Source organism: Carassius auratus, chromosome 46 (genome assembly GCF_003368295.1).
Source record: "Carassius auratus strain Wakin chromosome 46, ASM336829v1, whole genome shotgun sequence".
NCBI classification, from domain to species: Eukaryota; Metazoa; Chordata; class Actinopteri; order Cypriniformes; family Cyprinidae; genus Carassius; species Carassius auratus.
In genome coordinates this window covers 14,245,543-14,271,889 of record NC_039288.1, presented here as the reverse complement: position 1 = coordinate 14,271,889, position 26,347 = coordinate 14,245,543, and the positions used below count along the sequence as shown (strand labels likewise).

Genomic DNA, 26,347 nt, shown 5'->3' with positions numbered 1-26,347 from the left:
GATGGGAGGAAAAAGTTAGGCACAGCTTTGAAAGTAATTGATTGAGATTTCTATCCACCATAGACTTGTAATGCCAAGTAACTTCCTCAAAATATTAAAGGCCATTTACTCTGACGGGGATCCAAAGCCAAGTGCAAATTGCCACTGCCAATGAGATATTGCATCTGTGTGACAACAATTGAGCTTCTATTCTTTTGAACAATAAATTTAAGCTAATGACAGCAAAGGTAACCTATAAAGGTAAAATATAAAGTAACATATATGATCTGCGATAACCGATATGGTACTGATATTTTTGAGCATCCTTAAGCGAAAAAAAAAGGAAAAAAAAAAAAAGATATCAGTGACAGGAAGGCCTATTAGCAACAGGATATTACATTTCATGTAGTCTGTAATATAGTCATTTGTGAAAGGAAAATGTCTGCAAAGTTTCAAAGATTCTAGACTTTCAAAACAGCATAATAGGGACACTTTAAAGTTCATGGTTGTAACTAACACATCCTCCATATTTCCATATTCATTCAACAGGTTGAAGGAACAAGTCACCTAGACTGCAATTTCATTTACGAAGGTAGCCCTTGTGAGCAGGATGGAGAAGGATGTGATGGCTCACAGGAGACTGAGGCAAGGGCAGAATGGACACCCACTGTGCTGTCGGGAGGGCTGCTGATGCTATCTTTTAAAACTGGTCAGCAGCTCCAGCTCTGAACAGAGGCGTTCAGGAAGCGGTAGAGAAAGATGGCCTCCCACATGATGTTATCCCATCTTTTCACACTCTCTCCAGAATCCTCCTGTCTCCAATGACCTTCCTCATCTCCCCAACTCATCATATTTTGTCTATTATCTGGCCTTAGTCTGGGTCTCAATCTCAGGCCTCACAGCAGGAAAGAGAACTTCTGTTATAGTCTGCTGAGACACAGGTAGGACTGATGTCAATTTTTGACAGTGCTTTAGAAAAGGCTCTCAATAAAAAAATTAAACAAAATAAAATTTCAGACTGCAAGACTTCAAGAATGTAATTGTATTTACAGCATTTATATCTATGAGAAGGTAAGAACATTTGAATCAGATTTCTGGATCTGTTTTCAAACACACACACACAAAAATGGATTAATTGTGTTTACTGCTTGTGTTTTAACCTGATAATAGAGCAATGTGAGTATTAATATACTATACTAAATGACATCATACACATACAAAAACCACACATATTCATATGTTCACTAAATTAACAATATAAGGACCAAAAATTATATAATTTATATATACTGTAGATATAAAATATAATAAAATACTAATCTGAGGCCAAATAAAAAGTGCAATCCAATATTTGTGATTCATTTTATATTCTCAAAAAAAGGGTGAATTGGTTATTTAGTGAAGTCCTCTGTGTATTAAATCAATAGCTTGTCCTTCTTAGAATAATGTGATGTATCTACTGCTCAAACATTCTGTTTACAAAGTGATTTTCTAAAAAGAATGATAGCATTGAGCACCTCTAAACACTTGTTTACCAGTAGATGACTTAATGGCTTGTTGTAGAACCATGAAACTTCAGTTACAGTTGGGCACTTTGGCTTGAAACCTGAAGAAGCCTTGTGTAGTCGTAAGAACCTCCATGAGACAGATTTTCCAATTTTATGTTAGGGGAATAAGAGATGTTACACTTTGGGATGTACATCACTGTCATTGAGAATGTGACCCACAACAAAATTGCTATTGATCTAGTGCTGCAATCATGTTAACAAGAGAACAGTCCTCATAGGACCACATGAAAGCAATCCAGGTGTATGTGTGCATGTTTGTGTCCGTGAGGCTATCAGTCAAAGTGCACTCGCTTGGCATTTACCATTACTGACAAATTAACTGACTGAATTGTCTTGAAAATGCATAGGCACACTTTCAAGAGGAAGTTTTAAATGTGCACTTTTCCCCTCTCTGGCCACCATGACTGTGCATTAGGCTGTCAAGAAACTCTGGACTTTCTCCCATCTAAATAGTAATTACTTGCTCACTCCCATCAACGCATCCCATTCTGCAGCACTTTACTGAAATAATAAACGAGATGCGTTTTCAAAAAGCTGTGCACTAAGTTTGACATGGTAAGCAGGTGGGTCTCAGCTGCTCGCCATTCCTTGACAATTTTTTTCCTCACATGGCGATTTGTTCAATAAATTGCTGCTTCAAGCCATTTCACATCCTAACAATAGGGCAATTAGACATGTGTGCACGAAATCTTCCAGTCTCATTAACATTAGCTGAGAACTGTAAAATGGAGGCTAATGGGAGAGGAATGAGCTGGATTCATGAAACAGCTCTAGCGTTGGAAGACATTACAGGTTCAAGGATAGGCTTAGCATGGAAGGTGATCGATCGAGCACTTGAGCTGAAGTGACAGTATTGCTTAGGTTGCACGTCTCTGGACTGGTCTGAAAATGATAAATTTAAAGGGCTACTTGGCAGGGTGATTAAAACGTTTAGACTAAACTGAGCTGTTGTTTTTTCTGGTAACTGTCTGAGACAAAGTCGCTCAGATAACCTTTGTTTTAAACACTTGCTTGAGGGTTTGCTGGCAGTAAAAGAGAAGAGTCCTGCAGTGTCTTTCTTCAACTGACCCTCTACGGACACCTTGGCAATTGAATCACCATTGGCTTGTAATTATTTTAGTTTACTCGTCATTCAGTCATGCTTTATTATAATCAAGTATAATTTAAGAATATAACTTTAGTAATTACAAGTAAACTTGATAACCATGTTTGAATGCTTATTAGTCATTTTAACTGAACATTTTAACTAGGGATGCACCGGTTGACCGGCAATAAATCGGAACCGGATGTTTTTTGCTTAAACTGCGCGATTTTTGGTCTTTTTTCGGCCGATTTTCCCGGAAGTGCGCCTGAGTGCACAGACTATATTGTAATCATTCACTATGTCATTTGTGTGGAAGTATTTTGAAATCTGTGCGCAGGACACGGGCAGTCGATCAGCACTGGAAGTGCAGAGCTACACGTCTGAGGCAGAGATAGCAGGAAGCGATCAGCCGACTGCACAAAATAAGAGTCCCTTTCCAGCGCTCACTGAAGCTGAGTGAGCGTACTGTATCTGTCCGCGCCCTGCGTGAGTGGAGACAGTGAAGGGATGTTCAGCTCAACTTCTCACGTGTTGGATGAGAAACGAAATGGACTAAACTGTGACAAAACTGGATTTAGAAGTAGAACTTGCATACATATTTGAAAAGCCAGAAGTAAACGTCAGTTCTGTATAGGATGATTATTTTTATTTTGCCTTAAAATTATATTGACTGAATTTGATTTTAAAATCACCTGCTGGACTGAAAAAAGTATTTCATTCATCCAATTAAAAAAAATTAGGGAAATGATTCGCATCTATATTTTTTTAACTTGAGACAATAGTTATTTATTTTTAATTGGCTCAAGTAAAAAATATAGATGTAAATCATTACCTTATTATTATTTTTTTTAATTGGATGAATGAAACACTTTGCATCTTTTTTTTTTACTTGCACCAACATTATTACATTTGAACTTTTTGGAATAATATTTATATAGCATACTTTTATTTAGTCTCACTGGTAAAGACCTTTTTTTTTATTTAAAACCAAATTTAAAAACTAAAATACTGAATGCGGATTAAGATACATCTTATTGAATGTGTGTTGATTGTGTTGTTTGGATTGTAGAACTATGCAGTTATTGCCTTTAATTTCACATGGTTAAAGTTAATCTTTTCATTTAAGGCCAGTTCTCTGTAGTTTCAACCCATTTCAAAAACAAAAGCTAAATGCTGATGTCTGTACCATCTGTGTGTATCTGTGATTTCTGTTTGTACTGAATGTAGGCTACCTGCTGTGCAGTCACTGCCGTTAATTTCAGATGGTTACGGTTATTGTTTTCAATAACCAAAAGCCAGTTTGGCCTATTAAATACCAAATGAACATCTTGTTTATGAATACTTCCTTTCTTTCTTGTTTGTTGCTTAAAGATAAAAAAAAAATAAAAATAAAAGGAAATCGGTATCGGAATCGGACAGTTTGCTTCATGATCGTGCATCCCTAATTTTAACTGGACTGGTGGTGGTGCTTTTTTGGTCATTCAGTGTAAAAAAAAAAAAAAATACTGATAAGATAATAATAATACGATTCCTACTAATAAGAACTATAAAACACACTAAGGATTACTAAGGATTAATGAGCTGCTGGATTCATGAATATTAACAGATACAATTTGATATTAATCAGGTTTTGTGTGTTCGCTCGAACTGATTTGCTGAAATCAAAACAGGGACGATAATAGGTGAGCGCCAGCCAATGAGAATGCATGTCTAGCTCTTTTTAGGGGTCCAAAGGTGTCAAGAACCACAATTTCTGTTTAAGTTTGAAAACTTAAGTGCAACCCTGATGCTACAGAGTTCACTGTGTACTGAACCAAGTGCAGAGACATATGGGCTTAGCATTTCCTTATCAGATCTAGCTTGCGTATAATATGGGTTTGTGCCTTAAACACTTTTACTTCCTCTTCTTCTTCTCCTTATGCTTCTTACCCTCTCATCTTCGCTTGGCTCTAGCAGGTCTGTTTTGCTGTTTATTTAATTAATTTTATTAAGCTAGAATTGTCCTACTCAGAAATACTTATATATTATATATTCCAAATGTATAAATATTGTAAGAGGATTTATTATTTTTTGATTTTTTTTTTTCAGCTTCAGCAATGATTATTTATTATCATTTATCCATCATTTGATTATTGGAAGAAACTCTCCTTTTTACGTCATAAGAGAAATAATGAAGTGATATAAAGAATTTAAAACTGAAGTTCTTTAGTTATCTAGTTTTATTTTTTAAAGAACCTAACTCAAAGCTCTCTCATTTGACTCAAAAGTTCTCTCACATGTTGTACTTTTAACTTCAAAGTGATTTTTGGTCCACTTTAGCTGTAATAGAGTCTCCACACACACATTTGTTTTCTGAAACCCCGGTCATTTTTAATACTCCTGTAATAGGACACTATTAATATTAGTGTACCTGGACACTATATTAGTGAATCGCACCATGAATTTAAAGCACACCAAAACCGAGACCACCTCCTGATAAATGGAGGTGGTGCACAAGAATCCATCAGCATCACATCTGCTTAAAGTATGTGTAATACGTTACAAACTAGCAAAGATGACACTGACCTTTCATATTAAAGCATGCAGTGCATGCAGTCTATGCATTTATTTTAAAACAAAATGCAGCCATTAAATTATTTAACAATTCACAGAACTATATTACGCAGGCCTGAAAGGAAGCTGTTATTGTCTTAGCAGGGAAGTGAAGAAAAGCCAGGTATACACTAATTTATGTTATAAATATGCCATTACGAAGGTAAGTTAATTACTCTCCAATCAACCATGAATGACAATGCAACATTATATTAAGATACCCCCATGTAGCTTCATAAACAAGTGCTATTCTACCTGGATTTGCTTTCTACTTTAATTACAGCTCTGCTTATGAGAGGTCACGTTGTTGTGGTGCCAGTACACATAAAGCTCAAGGGTTAAATAAACAACAAGCACAACTAAATGAAAGCTCCTCTGGCCCACAAGTCTTGTTCTCAAAGCCAGTCTCAAGTTTGACAGGGGTCAGATTAACCAAGCTTTAAATACCATCAGGAGATGCCTCAGGAGAGCCCTTTTCGCTTGCATTTATTTCAGGGCTACAGAATTCCCTGAGCACCGAGAGATGGATGCACATGAAATATTAATGGAGTAAAGTAAGAATGCAAAGTGCATTGTCCTGAGACTTTAATTTTACATATCCTTACAGGGCAGTTCGTTCCTGCTGTGCTTGTTAAATGAAAGAATTATGAAGTCCAGCCTGGTACACAGAGCTTTGGCAGGGGAATTAGAGGCTTGTCGTCATGTGACATACAAAAGCAGCAGGAAGCAGGGATCTCATCCCAAAGAGACATGTGGCAAATGAAAGCCTTACTATGTAATCACACAAAACAATGTATCTTAAGTGCTGGTTCAGGGTTTTCTCAATTGTAGGCCTAAAGCTGTACCACAACAGTAAAACAGGCCAGGAGGAAGGGTTGTATATGATGCTGTGTAAAATGTGTAAAATAGTGTGTGTCACTAGCAATACTACAGATTGTGTTTCATCATTTATAACACTGTGCGATTAATTATAATAATTCTAATTAATAAATAATAATGTTACATGGGAAGCCAGTTTTGCACTGATGCCAGCCTTTCAGTTTCTTTTGGTTTATACACATCAAGTTACAAAAGAAAAAATAAATAAACTAACAAACAAAAAAGGCCAAAAACCAAAAACCCCCACCATAACAAAATACAATAAAAATGAATTAATTATTTTGTAACATTATTACCTACAAGTAAATATAATTTCTTTTGAATACCAAGAATACAACTTTAGTAGTTCAAGTTGAGATTCAGTCTATGTAAGTCTGTATTGGTTTCAAATGTTGGGATTTTCTGCTTGAATAAAAGCATATCCTCTAAACAAATCCAGTAGCTGACAAGCTTCCAGGAAATCAGTAATATTACTGCCCTCTAACAAAAAGTTGCAGTGCTTCTGTGCGACAGAGCATAATTGTGTCTCTTCTAGAAAAGATCGAAACTTAAATATATCACTGGGCACAGTGGGCAGTAAAACTGTGCCAAAAATGGCTGCAGCTCATAGACGCTCACAGCAGGAGGTCACCTCCGAATGCTGAAGTGTTTAATTTACACACTCTACTTTTCCAATTTGCCCTTTGCCCTAACTATGAATGTATTTGTGACAGCAACTAGCCAGACTGCAGTGTGAGAGCTCCGGAACTCCATCCCTTGCAGAGGATGTCAAGACACCAATGATTTAGCTCTATTCTGTCTGGGGCGACAGAGGGAAACTAATGATGGATGTGTAAAAGTAACATTAGTGATGAACATGCAATCACAAACCCTCTATATTAGAAGGACATACAGATGGTGGCTCAAAGGGGGAGGGCCTGCATCACAGATAAGCTGAACGCTGCACATCTGTCAGTCTACAGCAGTCACAGTGGGACCCACATTACCCCATCTCCTCTATTAGCCTTCCTAGCTAAAAAGGAGCAGGCCTGGGCTGACTGTGGAGCTGAGATCAGGCCCGCTGGGTGTGGGTTACAGATGATTCATCAAGTCCTGCTTCATATAGAGAAATTCAATCAAGTGACAAGCAAGGGTAGAGCGCACGCTTGGACTTTTAATAGCAACAAATATTTCAAAATGCATTTGCAAGCCTGGGTGCACCACAATACAAATTGTTCGCCTGAGATAAGTGCACCAAGTTGACTCATCAAAGTACCAGCAGACCGAAACAAACTAAAATTGCTGGGGCAGGTTTTTTGAACTTTTGCTTTTAAAAAAAACATTTGTAGAATTAGTTCAGCGCTGGTATTCAAGAACAATCTTTTCTTTAAAGTTACTCTAGGCCTATAGTTTTCATCATTGGAGCTTGTCCAGCCTTTCCAGTCCCAAAATATTTTAACAACACAGTACACACTGTACAAGAAAAGCAGAATAGCTGACAGCTAGGCATATAGGCAACAATAGGGATACTTAAAGAATTTTGGGGCACACATATACTAAAGAAACAGAGGTAAAAAGTGGGTCATGGCTTGCAGTCAAATGAATGTCACAATTGCTCCACTTGCTGCATTTATCTTAACAATTTCAATGGAAATAAAAAAAAAATCTAAAAACAAAAACGAAAATAAATAAACAGGCAAGGCCACATACTCGACTCAGCAGCAAGGACACTGCAGATTTTCCAAAGAATTTCTGTGTTTGCTAATTATCAGCTTCTTGCAATCCACTTCTCAGATGTCTTGGCAAGTTCATTCATAATCTCTAAAAGGAGGGGGAAAAAAAGACAGCAAGGGAAGAAAGAGCTACAATGCAACAACATTTCTCTGACGGCAACAAATCAGAATACCAACGTGAAAAACTCTGCACCACAAATGTGCATCCCTGTTTCTAACATTAGACATAAAACGCATGCAAAGCTGTTAGATCACTGCCGCGGAGCACCAAGCACACCGAATCAAAACCTCAGTCTACCCTTAAATGCATGTGATGCTCTCAGGAAAAATGAACACTTAATCACATTTTAGACCATTCCATTGCATTGTTATGGTCTGTTTAAAGTGCCATAAATACTTCAGTGAATTTAATAAAGCTTTTTGAGAGCTTCTGTTGCTTTAGGTTTTGCCTTTGCTGAATTTTTTATAAATCTCAAATCCCATTCTGTAAGAAGCAGTTTGAGGCTAGTGTCAGTCAAACAGCACAATCTCCATCAGGCTGTCAGAGTACAGGGCTGGATGTTGGCCGATATGGTTTTTCTAAGCTGTCTCTTAGGTATAGTGATTCATTCGTTTTCGTGATAAATTGATTAAAAATCCGGCTGAAGCAACTGCATCGATCTTAAAAATGACCTTAAATAATTAATCATTTGTTGACCAATAATTGATGGATGATATGCACGTTTAACCATTTAAATAAACTGATAAAAAAATCATTATTTTCAATGATGTCACTCTCAAAATGAATCAGGCACTTTTGTAATAATAAGGCATTTTAAATCAGTTAGTCATTTACTAACACTAGTTATTCATAGGATACATACTACCTAATATATATATATATATATATATATATATATATATATATATATATATATATATATATATATATATATATATATATATATATATATATATTAGGTAGTATATAATACATATACGTATATACTTAACACCCAGTGTGCTGATGTATGAACTATGATGTCACTCAATGTTTTTTATGATGCATCACTGTTAAAATGGCGCACAGTGGAGAGACAATGTCATATTCATGGTCTTCCTTCCTCTTCTGACCCCCATACTCATTAGCACAGACCTGGCATGAATGGTGCATTATTTGGCATCTGGCGAGAGCAACTGTCCCTTTGGCCACCTCGTAATTAATTCACCATTCTATAGTGTACACACATTCTGTTGTAACTGCCCGCATGTTTCGCTCTCACATGGTCCCATTAAATCCAGTGTCTGCTCACGCCCCTTTCCTACTCTCATAGGAGTAGGGTCACTGAAGCAGGTAGTGTTGCCATGGAGACAACTTTCTAGTTTATTTCAAGCACCCAGGTGAAGTTGTAACCTTGACCCGTGTTATTATCAATAAGAATTACTGTAAACCGTCACACTCTTAAATCATGCAGCCGCGGTTCGGTTCCAGAGAATGAAAGCGGCGAGGGGGGGGGGGTGTTAGTGGGGAACAGTGGACCTTTCATTAAATGGTGAATGAGTCAGGGCTCTGACGGAGCTGCAGGGGTCTAGATTGCCACAGCTAAAGCAGTGCCTTCGTCCTGTTTGCTTTGCAAGGCCACTCGCCATAGTGAAAAATTTGCTTTGTGCCGTGACCCCCAGCATGCCACTGCCACTCTCTCCCACACTGTCGTAGCCCATCCTCTGGATCTCAATTCACATAGGCAAACAAAGCCGGGATAACAAGCTCCATAAATGCGGACTGTATCTCAAGGTCTAGAACGCAGATTCTGCTGTGAGGTATTTGAGGGAAGTGTGCGCCCACACAAAGCCATGCTGAGGGTCACGGAAGATGCGTTTAAACTCAACTTCTAAAAGCTTTCAACGACTTTCTAAAGGACAAAACTCTGCGGATTCCACATTTAAGAATTGATTTGTATGGAGTTCAGTTTTTAAGCACCATTCTTACTCTAAAAGGACACTTTGAATTCTTTTTTAGGTGACATTTTAATATGAATATACAGTATGCAAACAGATTTTTAGTCTTTATTTTTATTGTGAAAGGGCAAAAAAGGGTTTCAAAATATGTGAGGTGTCTTTCCAAGTGTTAAAAGAAAGTCAACCACACATTTGACACTTGAATTTCAATTACTTTGAAACTATTTTCACTCAGAAATAACAAATTTCACACACAAAAAAAAAATACAATGAAATCATCAAAAAATTCTGACGCATTTAAAAGCAGAAAAGTGACATTTAAAAAAGTTATTAAATTCATTCTGTTAGATTTCTGTTGAAGTTCATTAAATAATTTTACAGCCATTTTGTTGAGTTGTCACCGTTGAGAATTTGCTAAACTGGATATAACTCAAAAGGTTGGTATCCATTTTTCCCCCACATAATAATATGCTATGTTGTGTTAAAGGGGACCTATTATGTGAAATTACCTTTCATAAGGTGTTTGAACACAGATGTAGGCCTATGTCCCCTTTAAGACATATTTTTTGTCTTGATGTAGCCTACTATTGAAATAATATTTACAGGCTGCCCCATTAACTACAAGTACCTTTTTATTATTATTATGCCAGTATCATTCATTCTTCATTCATTTGTAAATTACCAACTGAGCATAAGGTCTCTTGTGGTATTTTGTCCAGATTGTGCTAAACACACTGTTGATAGATGTGCGCAAGCAGTCATGTGGTGGTTTACAGGGCCAGAAGGATTTAACACAGAATTGTGGCTTCAGTTACTGAAGGGAGACAACAGCTAGTGTTGCATAACGCCACTGATTTGCGTATAGTATAAGCTCACAAGAAAGTAAATCGAGTGCTGCTGTTCTGTGAGCCTATATGGCTATGCTTCTTGGCCCGTAATTGTGGGAGCTCGAGGATTGGCTTGAATATCTTTGGCTGTAATCCTATCTTTGCACATCCGTGACTTCAGAGCTCTCTGGGGCGAATGTGGAGTATCAACTTCACGCAGAATCTGCCTTGCCTCCTCCCTATTCTCTTTGAGTGTCGATGCCAGTGGCAGCCTACCGTGGTCAGGCTTGAAAAACTGAGTACTGCTGCTTGAGGAGAATGAGGTGACAAATTTTCTTGGTTTGCTTTCAGCCCATCTTGCTAGAAAAGGTACAGCGGGCCTACAGACAGCTGAAGGGCTTGACTTTGACGACGGTTTTGATGAAATTGTAGTGCAAGGAACAGTGCACTGATTATTCTAAGTTATAAGTAAAACCACTATTATTGATGTTCATTTTACAAGAAAATATGTTTTCTACTTTTAAATTATGTGTAACTTGTCATTTCTTGGTAATTACTTGTGAAATCTGCTGGGTAATTTCTGGGTGGAAATAGTTTCAAATTAAATCCTACACCAAAGGTGCTTTTACTATTCAAACTTTGGGAAGTGCAAATTAATTCTTTGAAATTAGCCAAATAATTTGGATTATAAAGGTAATGTAATTTGGATTTCTGCTAGGGAAGCCAAAAAAAATATTAAAAGCTTTTAGTTTTTGTCACCACAGTGCAACACATTTAAGTGGTAAACAACACCATGCCACAAATGAGCATAACTTGTGCTGAACCCAGAATATTCCTTGTTTTGTTTGATTGCAGTCTGGAAAAAAAGAGAGGAATGGGGAAAAACTGCAAAAAAAAAATAAAAATAGTTACACTAAAGGGAAGTTTATTTAGACTTGTTAATGCACCCCTTCATCGTCCAAGCATGGGCTTTTTTGTGTCAGCAATACATGCCTGAATTACAGATTTCTTGCAAATTAAAACTGATTGTGTGTTACAGCCCATTGACAAAACTGAAACCCTGGAAGTTGATGCTTGGTGTTTTGCAGATTTGAAGATCACTCATTCCAATGTATCCGCCTAGACCAGTGAGAAGCATGCAGAAGGGAGGATTTATTTTCCTCAAGCAATTTCCTTCCCATTTCCATCCCAAAGCAGCGGATTTCTGTGTTCCTAAAGGAACCGCTTCCAAAAAAACAACTGTGCTGTGTAGTTACGAGGACGAAAGCTCTAATTACATTTTTGGGCTTGCTTAGCAGAAGTCATAATTATACTACCTTTATTATGCAAATTAATGTGCTGATTTCAAAGAATTAATTACCCTTGTCCAAAGTTTGATTAGTAAATGGCTGTTTACAGGTTCCAACATTTTTGGTTGCTTAGTTTCTACAGTTGGAGCATTTAATTCAGACTGAAGACTTTGAGAGGAAATCCCTGCAAAATGACTCTGAACTGATTGCTTTCATTTTGATTATCAATACATGGCTATTCTTAAGTGGCAAGATCATTCATACAACCCCATACTTGTGCAGTTAGAAATGAATAAGTAAACAAAATTAAATTAAATGCTGCAACCTTTTCTTTAGCACATGAGTGCCTTTAATTGGAGACATTTGCGTCACTCATCAGATAGGACTAACTTAATTTGAAAGTCTCTGTTGCTTTTAACCTCAATAGTGCTGAAGGAAATCATTGGAGTGAAGTGAAGCAGCTTTAAGACAAAGACTCAACTCAATGCTTCCTTCTTATTCAGAAGGAGTCCACACAAAAGACCAGCAAATGAAATGCAAGAGCAGAGCAGGCCACAATGGGCTGTCTGAATGGGCTGAAATGAGTTAGCCGAACATAAAGACGATGATGAATAAGGACAGACCACAAGACCCAGTGGATTAGTGGCCAGTGGAGGTGGAGGATGATTCTGGAACCTGAATGAGAACTCTCAGGCCAAACAAACTCAATCAAACCAAACTCTTAACCTCTGCTGTTGAATGACCTTGAATGCTGAGGCACTTCTTCTCCTTGTGCTTGTGCTCATAATCATGACTTAAGGACTCTAGAGATAATCACAGGCACAGCTTCTGTGGAAGGAACATATTCAGACTCTGGGAGAGGTCAATATTCATTCTTTTAGATAGGGCAAACTAACAAGTCGCCAGATTGTAAGGCCAAAACCAAGCCAGATAGCACAAATACAGTACGTAGCTGAGAAATCAGCTATAATTTCATCTAGTCATTTACGACTTTATCTGGCTTTTGTCATCTAGATTTTGCTCTTTCACAGGTGTCATCACACCATTTGTGTGCTATCTGGGAATTGCACATGTAAATGCCTGTAGCGACTATTTTCTGTAAAGGCATCAGTAGGCCACACTTTTACAGTCTGAGGATGTATGGCATTATGAAGCTGTGCCAAACACTTAAGCACATGATAAGCAGATCAAGAATGACATTCTGAAGTTGTGACAAACACTTAAAGAAATGTCAAGCACTTCAGGAGCAGAGCGATGGGATACAACGACAATCCTCTGACCATGCTGAGAGCCAGCTTGAAAATATAAGCAGCCTTCTTTTCCACACATTCAAATTTAACCATTAGGTATACGAGATGACAGATAACTCATTGTTCACTTTCACTGACACACCGTAGCTTTTATCTGATAGCGACAAAAAAGGGAGCGAAAAGAAAAACCAAGGACAAGCATAAGCAAATTACTGTGAGGCATATATCTTCACTAAGCTCATTTTCCAATGAAACGCTCTTCTAATATCACAGATAAGGCTAGGAAAACATTCCAATCTCAACATCTTATTCTCCGACAGGGTGGATCAGAGCAGAGCTCCCCCTGTGCAGATAAGAGGGGGTTAAAGCAGATATAAAGCCCACGCCAATCCCTCAGCCTCCCAGCACGGATGTTGGGTGCGCCAGACGGGAGAGCCGGGCCCCCAGAAGGCTTTGTTGGCTGTGCTCAGCCGCAGAATCACTGTAAGTGCCTCATTAAATGCCGAAACCTGGAAAACATAATCACAGTAATGAGTGAGAATGCCAGACGTCACAATGCACTCAATCCTGCAGGTCTCCAAACCTGGCCCCTGGCTCCTCAGCCACAGCGCCTGGCTTTCATCTCCACCAACACAATATTACAATTAGCATGCTGATTAGCACCTGCCCAGACTCACTGGGAATGACAAGGGGCTAATAACAAAGTGGGCCAGTGTTGTATGTCATGTTCATTGGTAAATATCAACCACTTGGTATTCAGCGTGCCCGCATATGTGCCCTCTTCAGCAAAAAGGAATTGTTTAGTTGAAAGCAAGACCAAGGGAGATCGCGGTCACTGGTGCGTCTCATTATTTCCATCCATGTCTGAAAATCAGAGCTGCAAACAAGACAGTAACAAAGCCTTTAATTGTCCACAACCTTTATTTAATGAGCAGATTTTCGTGACAAAATGGCCTGCTTTATCAATGATGACACAACTTGATTTTCATGCGAGAGGAGACTGAAAAATATCTACAGTAACAACAACAAGAATATTTGATGAGGCAAAAAGCGAACTGTCGGCAAGTGGGTCTGCCGACTTTATATGTGGTTAAAAGGGGATTTCCAACCTTGTGAGGTTACTTAATTTCCTATGTTGAATCTATTTTATTTTTTTTTAATCACAGCTTTGTTTTCATCACCTCACTTCCTGTTCCCAGTGAATCAATATGCGGTCAATCTCTATTCAAGGAGAATACATCGATTTAGTTCTTAAGGCTGTACAACCTTTAATCTCCTGAAACGTTGTTGAGCCCCTGAATGCTTTGAGGGCACTTTATGCTGGACTGTGCAAAAGCTAAACTGGGCAGGAAATCTATCCACAATCAACAACCCAGCCTCTTATGGATAACCTAAGGGCTAAAGGTGGAGAATTATTTGGCTCTGTTGAGGCAACCTATAAGCTGAGATTTAACTCTTTATTGATCCTCAGCAGGAAATTCAGGTGATTTCCCTGCATTTGTATGAAGCTGTGTTCTTCTTACTGGTCATCTCATGTGAGTTTCAGTTACTTAATATAAAATAGTGTCACTAACACAAAATGTATGTGTATCACTTGAAAATTATGTTTGCTGCAACTCTGATTTGCTATGAATACATTTGGAATGTATTATTCCATGCGCCTCTCTGATTGCAAGCAGGAAGGTAATTATTTCTGTGAAAGAACAGGATGATGATGATATTTGGTAATAGGGTCTTCATGAGGGTTTTTGTGGCAGACATTGTGAGGTGCCAAGGCCATGTTAATGAATATGTACACTGTCCACTGTTTGATAAAGTTTGAAATTAATTAGCGCCTGCTAAATAACTGAACTCATCGGCCCCTGTTTTCATGAGACAATACCCCTGAGTGTTTGGAGAATAATCCAGAAGTTTAAGCTGCTTCCCATTATTGATGACACAAGCATAAATTAGTTATGTTCTAGGCATACCAATAAATTTGACAACACAATGAATCACATTATATTCTGTTTTATAACTTACTTTGATCAGGGGCTTAATAAATTAGATAACTTAGGGCCGGGTATCAAGTTCAATACTTTTTAGAAAAATTTTGAAGAATTTATGAGATTTATGCTACGCTGTTACTCAAAAAAAAAACTTTAAACCACCATCAAGTTTTTGTAATAACATTTCTGATTGCAATCTAATGTGTGTTTTGGTCATATAATGTTACTGAAATATGTTATTTGTAGACTTTTATATCAAGCTAATCACTACACCTGCTTATAATTATTATGAACATATTAAGAATCCAAAACAAGTTAGGCCTAATAATACCATCAAAGAAAACACAAAGCTGGTGCAGTGGTATGTATAATTACAATAAAATTTTATTGTGAGTGCTACTGTTACGATTATTATGTTCTATAATAAGGTATATGTAATATAAAAGTACATATGTGACGAAGATGTTTCTGCGACAGCTCCCGCTCTGGCACGCAGTGTATTTTGTGCGTCAGCACCTGAATTTACTCACTACATTTTGTTCACTCCTCTCTGATATAGTGCACTTAAAAGCCATACACTATAAACGGATTGGTGAATAAGTGAACGAGTCAGTGATTTCGGACACAACTTTCAAATTCAAGGAATCGGTATCGATATTGAAAATTTTTGAATGATACCCAGCCCTACCTTTTTTGTCTAATGATAGAAACCAAAACAACTCCTCATTTAAAATGGATGACTACATTAGCAAATCACAATAATTTTGCAGGATGTGCCTTGAGAATGAGTAAACAGGTTACAATGTGTCTATCAAGCAGATGTTTGGTTTTCAGCCATTTAAATGATTCATGTCATTTGTTTTTTTTGTTTTTTGTTTTTTTTTGCATTATTTAACAGGCCTCAGTAATCCAAGGAGAAAGATCAGACAGATAATTTTGCCTTAAATTAATTTAAATAAATGACTCACTATGCATTTTCAAAATCGACTAGTTTGTGGCATTATTATTAGGCTAATCTATTTTATCTGGAAGCCTTGTATAATTAGGCAATTTTGGGATCTCCTGACCCCATGTGAAACATTGACATTAGACACCACCTGGACAGTGCAATGGAATCAAAAATACTTTTGTTGTTGTTGTTGTTTTAAAGCTGGACTATTTTGAATATCACAACCCATCTTTAAACCACATGATTTAATTCAAGTCTTAAACACAAAAGATGTTATTTTGAAGAATGTTTTAACTGGCAACTGTCTCAGTTGTTCTGGACCCCGCTGACTTTTACTTTATGGTATTTAATGATCTATAAACTCCTTTTTTTTAGCTGGAAATTATATTATTGCATGACCTAAATAGGCAGCCTAGGGTTTATTGGCTGGCCCAAGACAAAAGCACATTTATTTAGACTGCCAGAGCAAGAGATGATGCAGAACATACATTATACAGAGTCAGAATAGTGCAAACTAAACACCTAACCCGCACTTAGCACTTTATCATGGTGCTTAAATAGGGCAGTGGAATTATAAAGGAAGCCATTAGATTTAATTAGACCAATTAGATCCAAATTGGAACAGAATGATGTGGGTGCACGCCACCAAACAACAAGGCACTGATACAGTGAATCTTAATTGAAGCACAGAATAGGCAGAGGAAGGGATAAAAGAAAAACTGCAACAGACACATTTATGAATATAATTTAGCCTTAAATACAATGGAGACTCCACTCCCTAAACCTATATGCATGCATTGAGCTCACAGAGAATTGGGGACCACACTGCCTTTTTTGTGATTGGCGATGTTTAGAAGAAAATGACCTACCTTCCTCCTCACAGGTTCACCTGATTATTCTCAAAAGGCAAGCCAAGCTGCACCATAATCTCCGTGTTTCCATAGGGTCCTGATTGTAGCACAGCCCTGGAAGTTTGATAGAGCAAACTTCAAAGGAACGAGCGAGGTAAGGTGCCTGCTCTCTCAGGATTGCGGTTGTGCAGGCGAGGGTATCGAAGCATGAATTATCTATTAGTGTGACTGATATTACAGCAGGGGCCCTATTTTGAGACTGAAATAGACATATATATCAGGAACTTGTGGCTGCATGGCATTCGCGCTGCCACTAAAGGCTGATAATCTAACGGCATCATTAGACCACCATTACAAGGCCAGATTTGATGAGCCTTGAATGCACATAAATGGTGCATGTGTCAAAAAACACAGCACAATTGAAATTACATTCATATCCACACTAAAATATGAAATATGAGTCTGTTCATGGTGGAGAAGTGCAAGTAAATCCCTTAGATGATAAAAAATGTACATTTAACTCCATAAGTCTTTACCCTTCCATGAAAATCAGCATGAAGACAAAACTGCCAATAAAACAAGCTTTTTTCAGACAAATTTCAAAGAAATGTGGGATGAATCTCAAGGATCTGCAATAATATTCAATGTGCACAGGCTCAGCATTTGGCAGACAGTTGCAATTGAAGAGAAGCTACTAGATGATCCAAGAAAAACATTGTTGTGAAAGGGGCTGGGGGACTCGACAATGTACACAAGGCCAAGCACTTAACAGCCACAATGTGTGGAACACAGCAACGAGTGCAACACATCACTTATACTCTATCATTTTCGGGCTGTGAAACGAGACCCCGGAGAATTAAGATATGGCGTTTGTATGGAGATTGTATTTTTGTCATCAGTTAACACTTGCTTCGTGGACAACAATCCCAACTGCTATGGAATACCACAGGGAAATGAAGCCAAATATTCAAACATCTCTTCAAACATTACTTTCATTGTATCTGCTTTATGTTAATTTATGTTCATCTGCTTTATGTTCATCTGATACAAATTTCACATGCTTCTATATGCCTTGACCCATAATTCTATGCTAGAACATCATTTTTTTCTTTAAAAAAAAAAGCAGAAAAGGCTGGCCATTCTATCTGTGCCTTCTGTTTTGTTACTGTTCAGGGGTGACTCTCTGACCTGAAGGGAAAAAGAAGAAAAAAAAGCCAGATGGCTTATTTAACTGAGCTTTTGTCTGGAACCCAAATATGTCTGCTGTCAGCACAGTAGGGGAACAAAAGAAGAACCCTCAGATAACAGGATTAGCAAATCCAGATTGGGAAGATTTTGTCTACATGGCATAAACACACAAGACAAGGGTTGCTAGGCCATTGTGTGAGCCTTTAAAACCCTAAGGCAAGCTAATATCCTTTATTTCATCACACTTATCACTAAATCGCATCGAGTAAAGAGTCACAAATTAGTGGATTAGACATCCTAACAAAAACAAAATTATGATTACACAAATCTTTATTCATGTAAAGCAATGTTGGTGACTGGTATTTTATAAGTCCATTTAAACTTAAAATGATTCTTTTATACATATAAAGAATCTTCATAATAAGAAGATCACCAATAACTATAATACAGCACAGGACAGTACCTTCAGGACACCCTGGAAATGATATGCTGGAATAAGCTAAATCTCTCTAGGCCTGGAATCTCTTCTTTATATGTAAAGAGCACAATATCACATGCCTTTGCTGATGGACAAATCTGACGGGTACATCAGTGGATGACAAAAATGACTGAAAGCTGAAACATTCCAATAATTCCAAAACACTATTGCAAGTCCATCAATGTACTCTGAGTGACCGGATTACTGAGTATCTGTTCACGGAGTGCATGCAAACACGATTACAGGCATTTGGGGCTCTGCAACTGCTTTTCTATACTAAAGACAAATAGATTATTTTATGTCACTGTTTTGCACCATAAAAGTAACCATGCTTTTTTCGATAATGCCCATATGTTTTTATACATCTACAAACACACACACACACAAATATTATTTTTTTTTATTTTAATTATATATAACGTATTTTCCAGACTATAAGTCGTACTTTTTTTCATAGTTTGGCTGGTCCTGTGATTTATAGTTGGGTGCGACTTATTTATCAAAATTATTTAACATGAACCAAGAGAAAACATTCCTGTCTCCAGCCGCGAGATGGCGCTCTATGCTGCTTAGTGCTCCTGTAGTCTACACTGGAAGCATAGAGCGCCCTCTCGCGGCTGGAGATGGTAATGTTTTCTTTTGGTTCTTGGTTCTAAATAAATGCGACTTATAGTCCAGTGCGACTTTAAATATATTTTTTCCTCGTCATGACGTAATTTTGGATTGATGTGACACAAAAATATGGTACAAATGTTTCCCCTGCCATTTGCAGTATAGAGAAAATCTTAAACTTGCACAAAAGCTTTATATTTGCGCGCAGTGTAAAGCTTCACTTCAGTATCTACTTAAGACTAATGCTGCATCCTACACTAGGCCTGTCAACATAACAACTTGTTATTGTGCGATATATTGCTCCAGAAATAAATGCGATCAACAATACTATTGTCATTTTAAGACCATCTGATGCCACCGAATATAAAATCACATTTTAACAGCATAACAATGCAAAAAATAAATTGTAAATAATTTGACATTGAATTAAAAAAAATACATTTGTAAAAATAAACATACTTATACTTTAGAATACAAAGTTGTTGGTTTTTTTCACAAATAAATATTTAATAAAAATATCATTAAAAAGGAAGTAAACACTGTAACCAAAGAACAGGGCACTCAGTATTCTGGGAAGTTTGTGTGGATTTGAGAATCATATTTTTCAAATAAAGCCAAGGTAAAGCTCATTTAACATACAGCACACAGTGAAAATGATATTAATATGACAATGGGCAAATGAATAAAGTGCAGCATCATTTTAAATCATGAGTTCACTTTTTTTCTCCGTAAATTAAAGGTTCATTGTATTGCTGAAAAACACAATCCCTACTTATCAGTCAGATGTCCGTATGCACAAAGACACCGATCCCTAAACAAGGCCACATCTTCAGATGAAACTTTGTTTGGAGAAGCATTTATAACTAGCACTAACTGCACCAGGTTATGTACAAGAAGATGCAAAAGACACACAAAAAAATGGTGACATTAATTTCTTTTTAAATGTAATGTGTAATACATTGCGTCACCAAAAATGTATTATGCCATGTACATATATTGTGTGATAAGTCGATATATTGATTGTTGCAGCCTATCCCACACACATCTTTCTAGTTCATTTGAGCAAGCTCCTGACTAGTCTCTCTTTACTGACTGTATTTTAGGGATGGGTCGCAATGGTCCAACCACCAACTATTTGACACTGTATTTTGTTTTCTTCTCCTGCCTCAGATGTAAGTAATAAACCACTTGACTTAAGATTTAAGCTAAGGCTTCTACCATGTTTTTTGGCAAAACAAACAATCAATTCTCCTAAAACATTGCAAGGGAATACAGATCTATAATAACAGTTAAATGTAATTCTAACCTGCCTTTGATATTGACATGAAAACCACGAATCCTGCAGCAAGTTAGCAAATACAAACACTATTTTTAATCGGATGTTGACCTAAGACATGACACTTGCAGAGCAATGAGGAATTCTTGCCGTGTTGTTAGATGAACATTAGAGATCACCCCACCCTACTGCATTTCACCAGACACTGAGAGATTACAGCCTGACCTATTTTGTTTTATTAGGAAAAACGAATCCTTTGACATAGTAGGTCAGAGGAGCCAGTGCAAATGGCTTCATCTTTTTATCATAAAACAAACATGTAAAACCCTTTCACATTTGCCCTTCAAGTGTGACCTGATAAAATCATTTGAATAAAGCCTAAGGTAGTGTGAAGGGGATGGAATGATTAGTGTCAACCATGCCCATTGATGAAATAAAGCCCCGGCGATCTTAAATGACGAGAAGAAATAGGAGAGAGTGAGATACAAATTGTAATGTACCCAATGATTCAATGTCAGAACACAATAAAATGACAAGTGCAAAAAACAGGCTCATCGAGCGCTTGTGCATTGGCTGTAATGAATGGACTGAAACTCCAAAAGATTGCGTGCACATTTATCTTTTTGTCTGCATGCTGCGGCTTCAAGCCACAAAAAGCTCTGAACAATACAAGCTGTGAACAAAGAAAACTATCAAAGAACAAATTGTTATCCAAAAAGAAAAGCCAACAACTTCCAAGCCATTTAACATCTTCAATGGATTCAACAAGTTCAATTCCTGCTGTATGGACCAAATATGTAATCCAGCATCATGAGATTTCCGAAATATGAACAGACCAACCTCTAAGCATTTGACTTCGTAGTGATTTCTGAACCAAAGAGTTCTCTTTTATCTTTCTGTGTAGTGCAAAAGGAAAAACTCATTTTTGATTATCAGAGAGCACTAAATCCTTATTTATACAGCCAGAAGATAAACGGTTGTGCTTCCCAAGAGACCTCGCTTTATGATAACAAACATAACGCCTATCACTTGATGGGGACAAGATATTTTTTGAGAAAAGAGCAGCGATTAACCTTATATGTAAGACTTCTGAGTGGGTGAATTGTTCTTAATGGTAATGCTAATGGCTGCTGGTAATCTCTATTTAATGAGAACTTGCTCAGCGTGAGCTGCAATATGATGGTATATGGTAAACTGCTCCATCATCATCAGCTCTCCGGCACAGGATGAGAAGTAGGAGGTTGTGGTGGCGCTGCATTTCACAATTTGATCCTTCGGTTCATTAGCTGTCTGCAAAACAAGCTCACAGTTACACTTAACGTGAAAAATGGTTTCAATTTCCACAAAACACGAAGGTGAGTAATGGCATTATTCACAATGTTCAATTTTTGTGTGTGTGTGTGTGTGCTAATTACCTCTAAAATTTTAATTAAAATATATAACCTTTTTAAACATTAAAATATATTAAATATTTAACATATTTATTTATTAGTTTAATATTTATTTATCTGATATAGTAGATTGGCATACAAGTTAATAAAAACTTTACCTAGAAGTCTGCAACCTACTAAAATGCAAATCAGGGCCTACACTACTTTTTAAAGCAGATTTTGTTTATAATCATCTCTTGGGTGGTACATGGAACATCTGATTGCATGACAATGATCTTCGGGGATTCTCTTACTCAGCAAACAAGCATCCAAGCTTGCCTCCTCTAGAATAAAGCATCCTTGTTGGACATTTCACTCAAACAAAGAGCAATTTAGAAGAAATTAGGATCAAACAAAACATATGCTGGTCAGCATGTATTTTGCCTTTGGGGCCCCTATTGTGTTGAAAAAGGGGAATGTCATTACAAAATTTTATTCAAGACACAACTGCCTTTATTTACCGAAATAAATACATAATTTAGTCCATGTGCACAATGGGTATGAATAGGAGTTTTTGTCTTTGTCAAAGTCAAAGAGCTCATTGATCATCTAGTGGTTGAGTTTTGTATTGCTCCCAGCATCTTGACTCATCAATCATTATCTTCATGTCTGTGTCATATAGTGCCGATTAGGCCAAGGCAAATAACCTGACCCTTGCTAAAGGAATTTTCTCCAATCTAAAATATCTAATACCAACCCCAAAGTTAATTGTTCACTGTTTTTCTAATGATTACATGCACAGTATTCCATTTGCAGTCACTAAATAAGTGAGCCATGCCGAAAAGCAATTGAGCCAAATGATTTCTAATAGAATATTATACTATAAGAATGATACTATAATGTCTATCATCCACTCACACACGTATATAACGAAAAACATTACCAATAACACTAGTAATCTCTAGTTAAAGCCCAAACTGAAAGAATTAAGAGAGCTCTTGTCTCTTCTTGCGTTGTCATTTTTATAGAGCAAAGCAACCAATCAATAGCGAGGCGGGCATGGCAGACTCCGGCCGTAATCCTCAAAATATTCTTATGTGGATTAGCTTCTCCCCCAGCCATTTTCATTTACACTCTGTAAGGTATTAGTCTGACAGCCAAGTGGAGCAAAACAAATAATACACACTTCAAAGCGGAAGAAATGTCTAATAACAGCAACCTGGTTAAGCTACTGCTTGCCTTTTCTCTATTTTCATATAAACTTATTTGCTGCAGGTCCTAAACAAATCATACATCCCATATGCTGTGTACTAAATGTTGATCTGATTTGAAAGCATTATCGCTGGCAAAATGGAAACTGAGGGATTCCCTGAAATATGAGGCTTTTGTCAAAGAAAACTATTAAGCATAAGCTCCTATGCTTTGCATTTAAAGACATTGTGTGGAAACACCAGAGCACAATTTAACAATGCTTAAACCCTCAAAGCAACAGGCATTTAAAGAGTCAGAAGGGGTAGTAAGAGCAAATGGAGATTTCACACAAGCCTGAAAGCAAAGTAGCTGGTATATAGGAATCGCTGGGGCAAGTTGTCACATGCTATAGGCATTAGAGTAATTATAAGTACTACAATTAGACAAATGCATATTTTCTTATGCAGTGGTTTAGAAATGCTAGTTTAAAACATATAGTTCAATCCCTTTTTAATGAAGTTAATTTAAATTTTATTAATTTAAACTAATATAGTCCTACTCCAAGATTACAATTTTGCTATTCATAAACACAATAAACATAAATTCTGACCAACTTTAACCAATTAATAAACATATATGATGGCATGCCTATCTGTTAAAATAACTGACACCTACACATTTGTTCAAGTAATAATAAACTAACCACACAATGTTTGCAGAAATAACTATTACTCATCACATTAGACCGGCTCTGAGAAGTCTAAACATTTTAAAACAAATGTTGACACACCAAATAACAGATATTATTGTGACATGACGACATCAGAATGATGACAAGATCACTACAATGATTTAATGTCAGTCGGGCATCATCTTAAGGGAAAATCCCTGAACTTAGATAAGAAAACCGGTTTTCCACGCTCCACGGTTTGCTCTGAACCCTCCTACAAAAGTAAAATAATCTTTGTTCTCCGCTCCTTATTTTCCTAGCCATGGTTATCCGGGGAGAGAAAGCCAAACAAACCATCTAACGTAGAACATCCACATTACAATCGACGCAACGCGACAAATACCACGCGCCCATTATAAACAACGAAGCGATGCGCGGGTTATAGATGCAGATTCCGAACAGACGCAGCACGAGCGTCGAACAAGACATTTTATTATGTCTCCAAGAGAAAATACCTGCACTTGTTGACTCTGTTTGAACGCTTCGACTGCTGTTGGCACGAAAGATTATTATGTTAGTTTAAAGAAAATGGAGTTACAACATAATAGCGGGTAACGTAAATAAAGGGAAATCTTGGCAGTGCCACGAGCATTCAAAGCATTACCTCAGCAGCCGAGGACTCTGTGTTATTCGAATGTTTTCAATAAGTGAAGTGTTTGTTTTTAAAACAAATCTGCGACCGCAGGCCCTGTAATTTACTATTTGAGCAGTGAATGTTTTTAAATATCCAGAAGAAAGAACAAGTAACGTCACACGGAGAAACAGTGCGCGGATGCTGCAGTTTAGAGCGGCCACACATACAGCATGCGCTGCTCTAAAGGGACGGGGCTACACTTCTGTCATTTATTCACCCTCAAGTTGTACCATATGGAAACCCAATAGACGTACGGCTTTATTTTTTCGTTGGGCACAAAGGGAGATTTAAACATGTCAGGGACTGACAGCCTCGGTCACCATTCACTTACAATTCATCTTTTTCGATTCACTAAAAGTAACTTGGTGACTTAGTCATTCTGCCTCACATCTCCTTTTGTGTTCACCAGAAGACATACAGATTTGAAATAACAACGAGGAACAGTAAATGACGAGTATTCTCAATTTAAATGAACTGTCCATTTAATGCGCATTCCGAAACTTTTAAGGAACTCGTTCGCCGGTGTGTGCGAGCTGCATGAAGCCAATGCAGATGATGTTCGCTGTCCGTGATGCATGTAACTGTTGTATCTTGTTTCCACAATCCATTTCAATTACTTGCAAACTCAACAAAATGTGATTCGAGATCCACACACAGGAGTAATTTAACTGAAAGAAGCATCAGCTGAGGATCAACTCCACTGCATTAATCAATCCAAACAGAAGAACGATGATGCTGAGCTTTGCGTTCAATAAAGGTGAAGTGTATGTTCCGCTTTCCAAAAGCCTGCTCATTTCGTGATAAAAGCTCTTCAGTAGGCTGTATCTGGGTCACACCATTAGCGGAACTAATGTGCTGGTAAAACAATGTTTAACGTTAGTTTTGTGTAAAGAGAGAAACATCCCGCTTCTCCCTCACCAGAGAGCCGCAGCCAAAGCAACTGGAAAACATCTGCAGACTTTATCGCATCAAAGTTAACAGAAAGGATGAGAGAAATCCTCATATCGCTAGAACGTTTCATTTTGAACAACGCATATCTTAACTTTGTAACACATCGGTACTCTGAACTATTACTTTCAATAAAGACGCCACACTGTGTACACATCTCCGGCTCGCGTCGAAGGTCCGTCGCGCTGGCTGGTTCGACCATTTCTGCCTTAAAATTCAAGCAGATTAATCCAAAAGCACAGTTCCTACCTGTGTGGATAGCTGCCGAAATGGTGAATAAAATGAGGAGAGTTGCGAGAGATCCGTTGCTCGTGTTCGCCATGTTGGACACCTGCTTCATTCTGAAGCTCGTGAGTGAGTTGAGCTTCACCTAGAGCAACGGGGGCTGCGCGAGTGCGCGTCAGGAGATGCTGGGAAAGGGCGGGAACAAATACCCATTCAAAAAGAACGTCAATACAGCCCTTATACTGAACCGTGTCTCTTGATGTTATCGAATAGAATCATTTTTGTGTCGTAATTCTAAAGACAAATTTTCCGGAAAAACACCCTGTTGATCAGAAGAAAAAGCCTCCCCTGCTCCTCCAAAAAAAAGTACCATGGTAACCATATAGTTTCCGGTGTGCTGATACTATTGATATAACATAGATTAAATAACATACATAAAATATCATTACATTAATATATCATTTTTGGATATTCACACTTGTTATCTATAATAATAATAATAATAATTATTATTATTATTATTATTATTATTATTATTATTATTATTATCATCATCATTATAAAATGTGCAGTTGTGATAATACCACTGTGGCTGTACTAACTAGCCTATAAAAATATTATATATAGCAGGAACTATGGTTACGATTAACACTGTTTCCACTGTAACAATAATAATGTCTTTAGAGGAAAATAGTGCCTCTAGTGGCGTCCCCTAGCGCCTCTCACTCTCTCTCTCTCTCTCTCTCTCTCTCTCTCTCTCTCTCTCTCTCTCTCTCTCTCTCTCTCTCT

General features: G+C 37.5%; 1 protein-coding gene across 2 annotated transcripts in view; it reads right to left on the bottom strand.

The window, feature by feature from the left end:
* Window positions 1-25,798, bottom strand: part of LOC113064307 (cell adhesion molecule 1-like) — a 235,054-nt gene extending 209,256 nt beyond the window's left edge. Inside the window, exon 1 of one of the 2 annotated variants that reach the window (XM_026235018.1) lies at window positions 25,583-25,798. In XM_026235018.1, coding sequence (XP_026090803.1) covers window positions 25,583-25,673 — 91 coding nt within the window. In that variant the 5' untranslated portion in view covers window positions 25,674-25,798. The remainder of the gene's footprint in view (window positions 1-25,582) is intronic. The other variant, XM_026235016.1, reaches the window with a different exon arrangement.
* Between the last annotated feature and the right edge of the window lie 549 nt (window positions 25,799-26,347).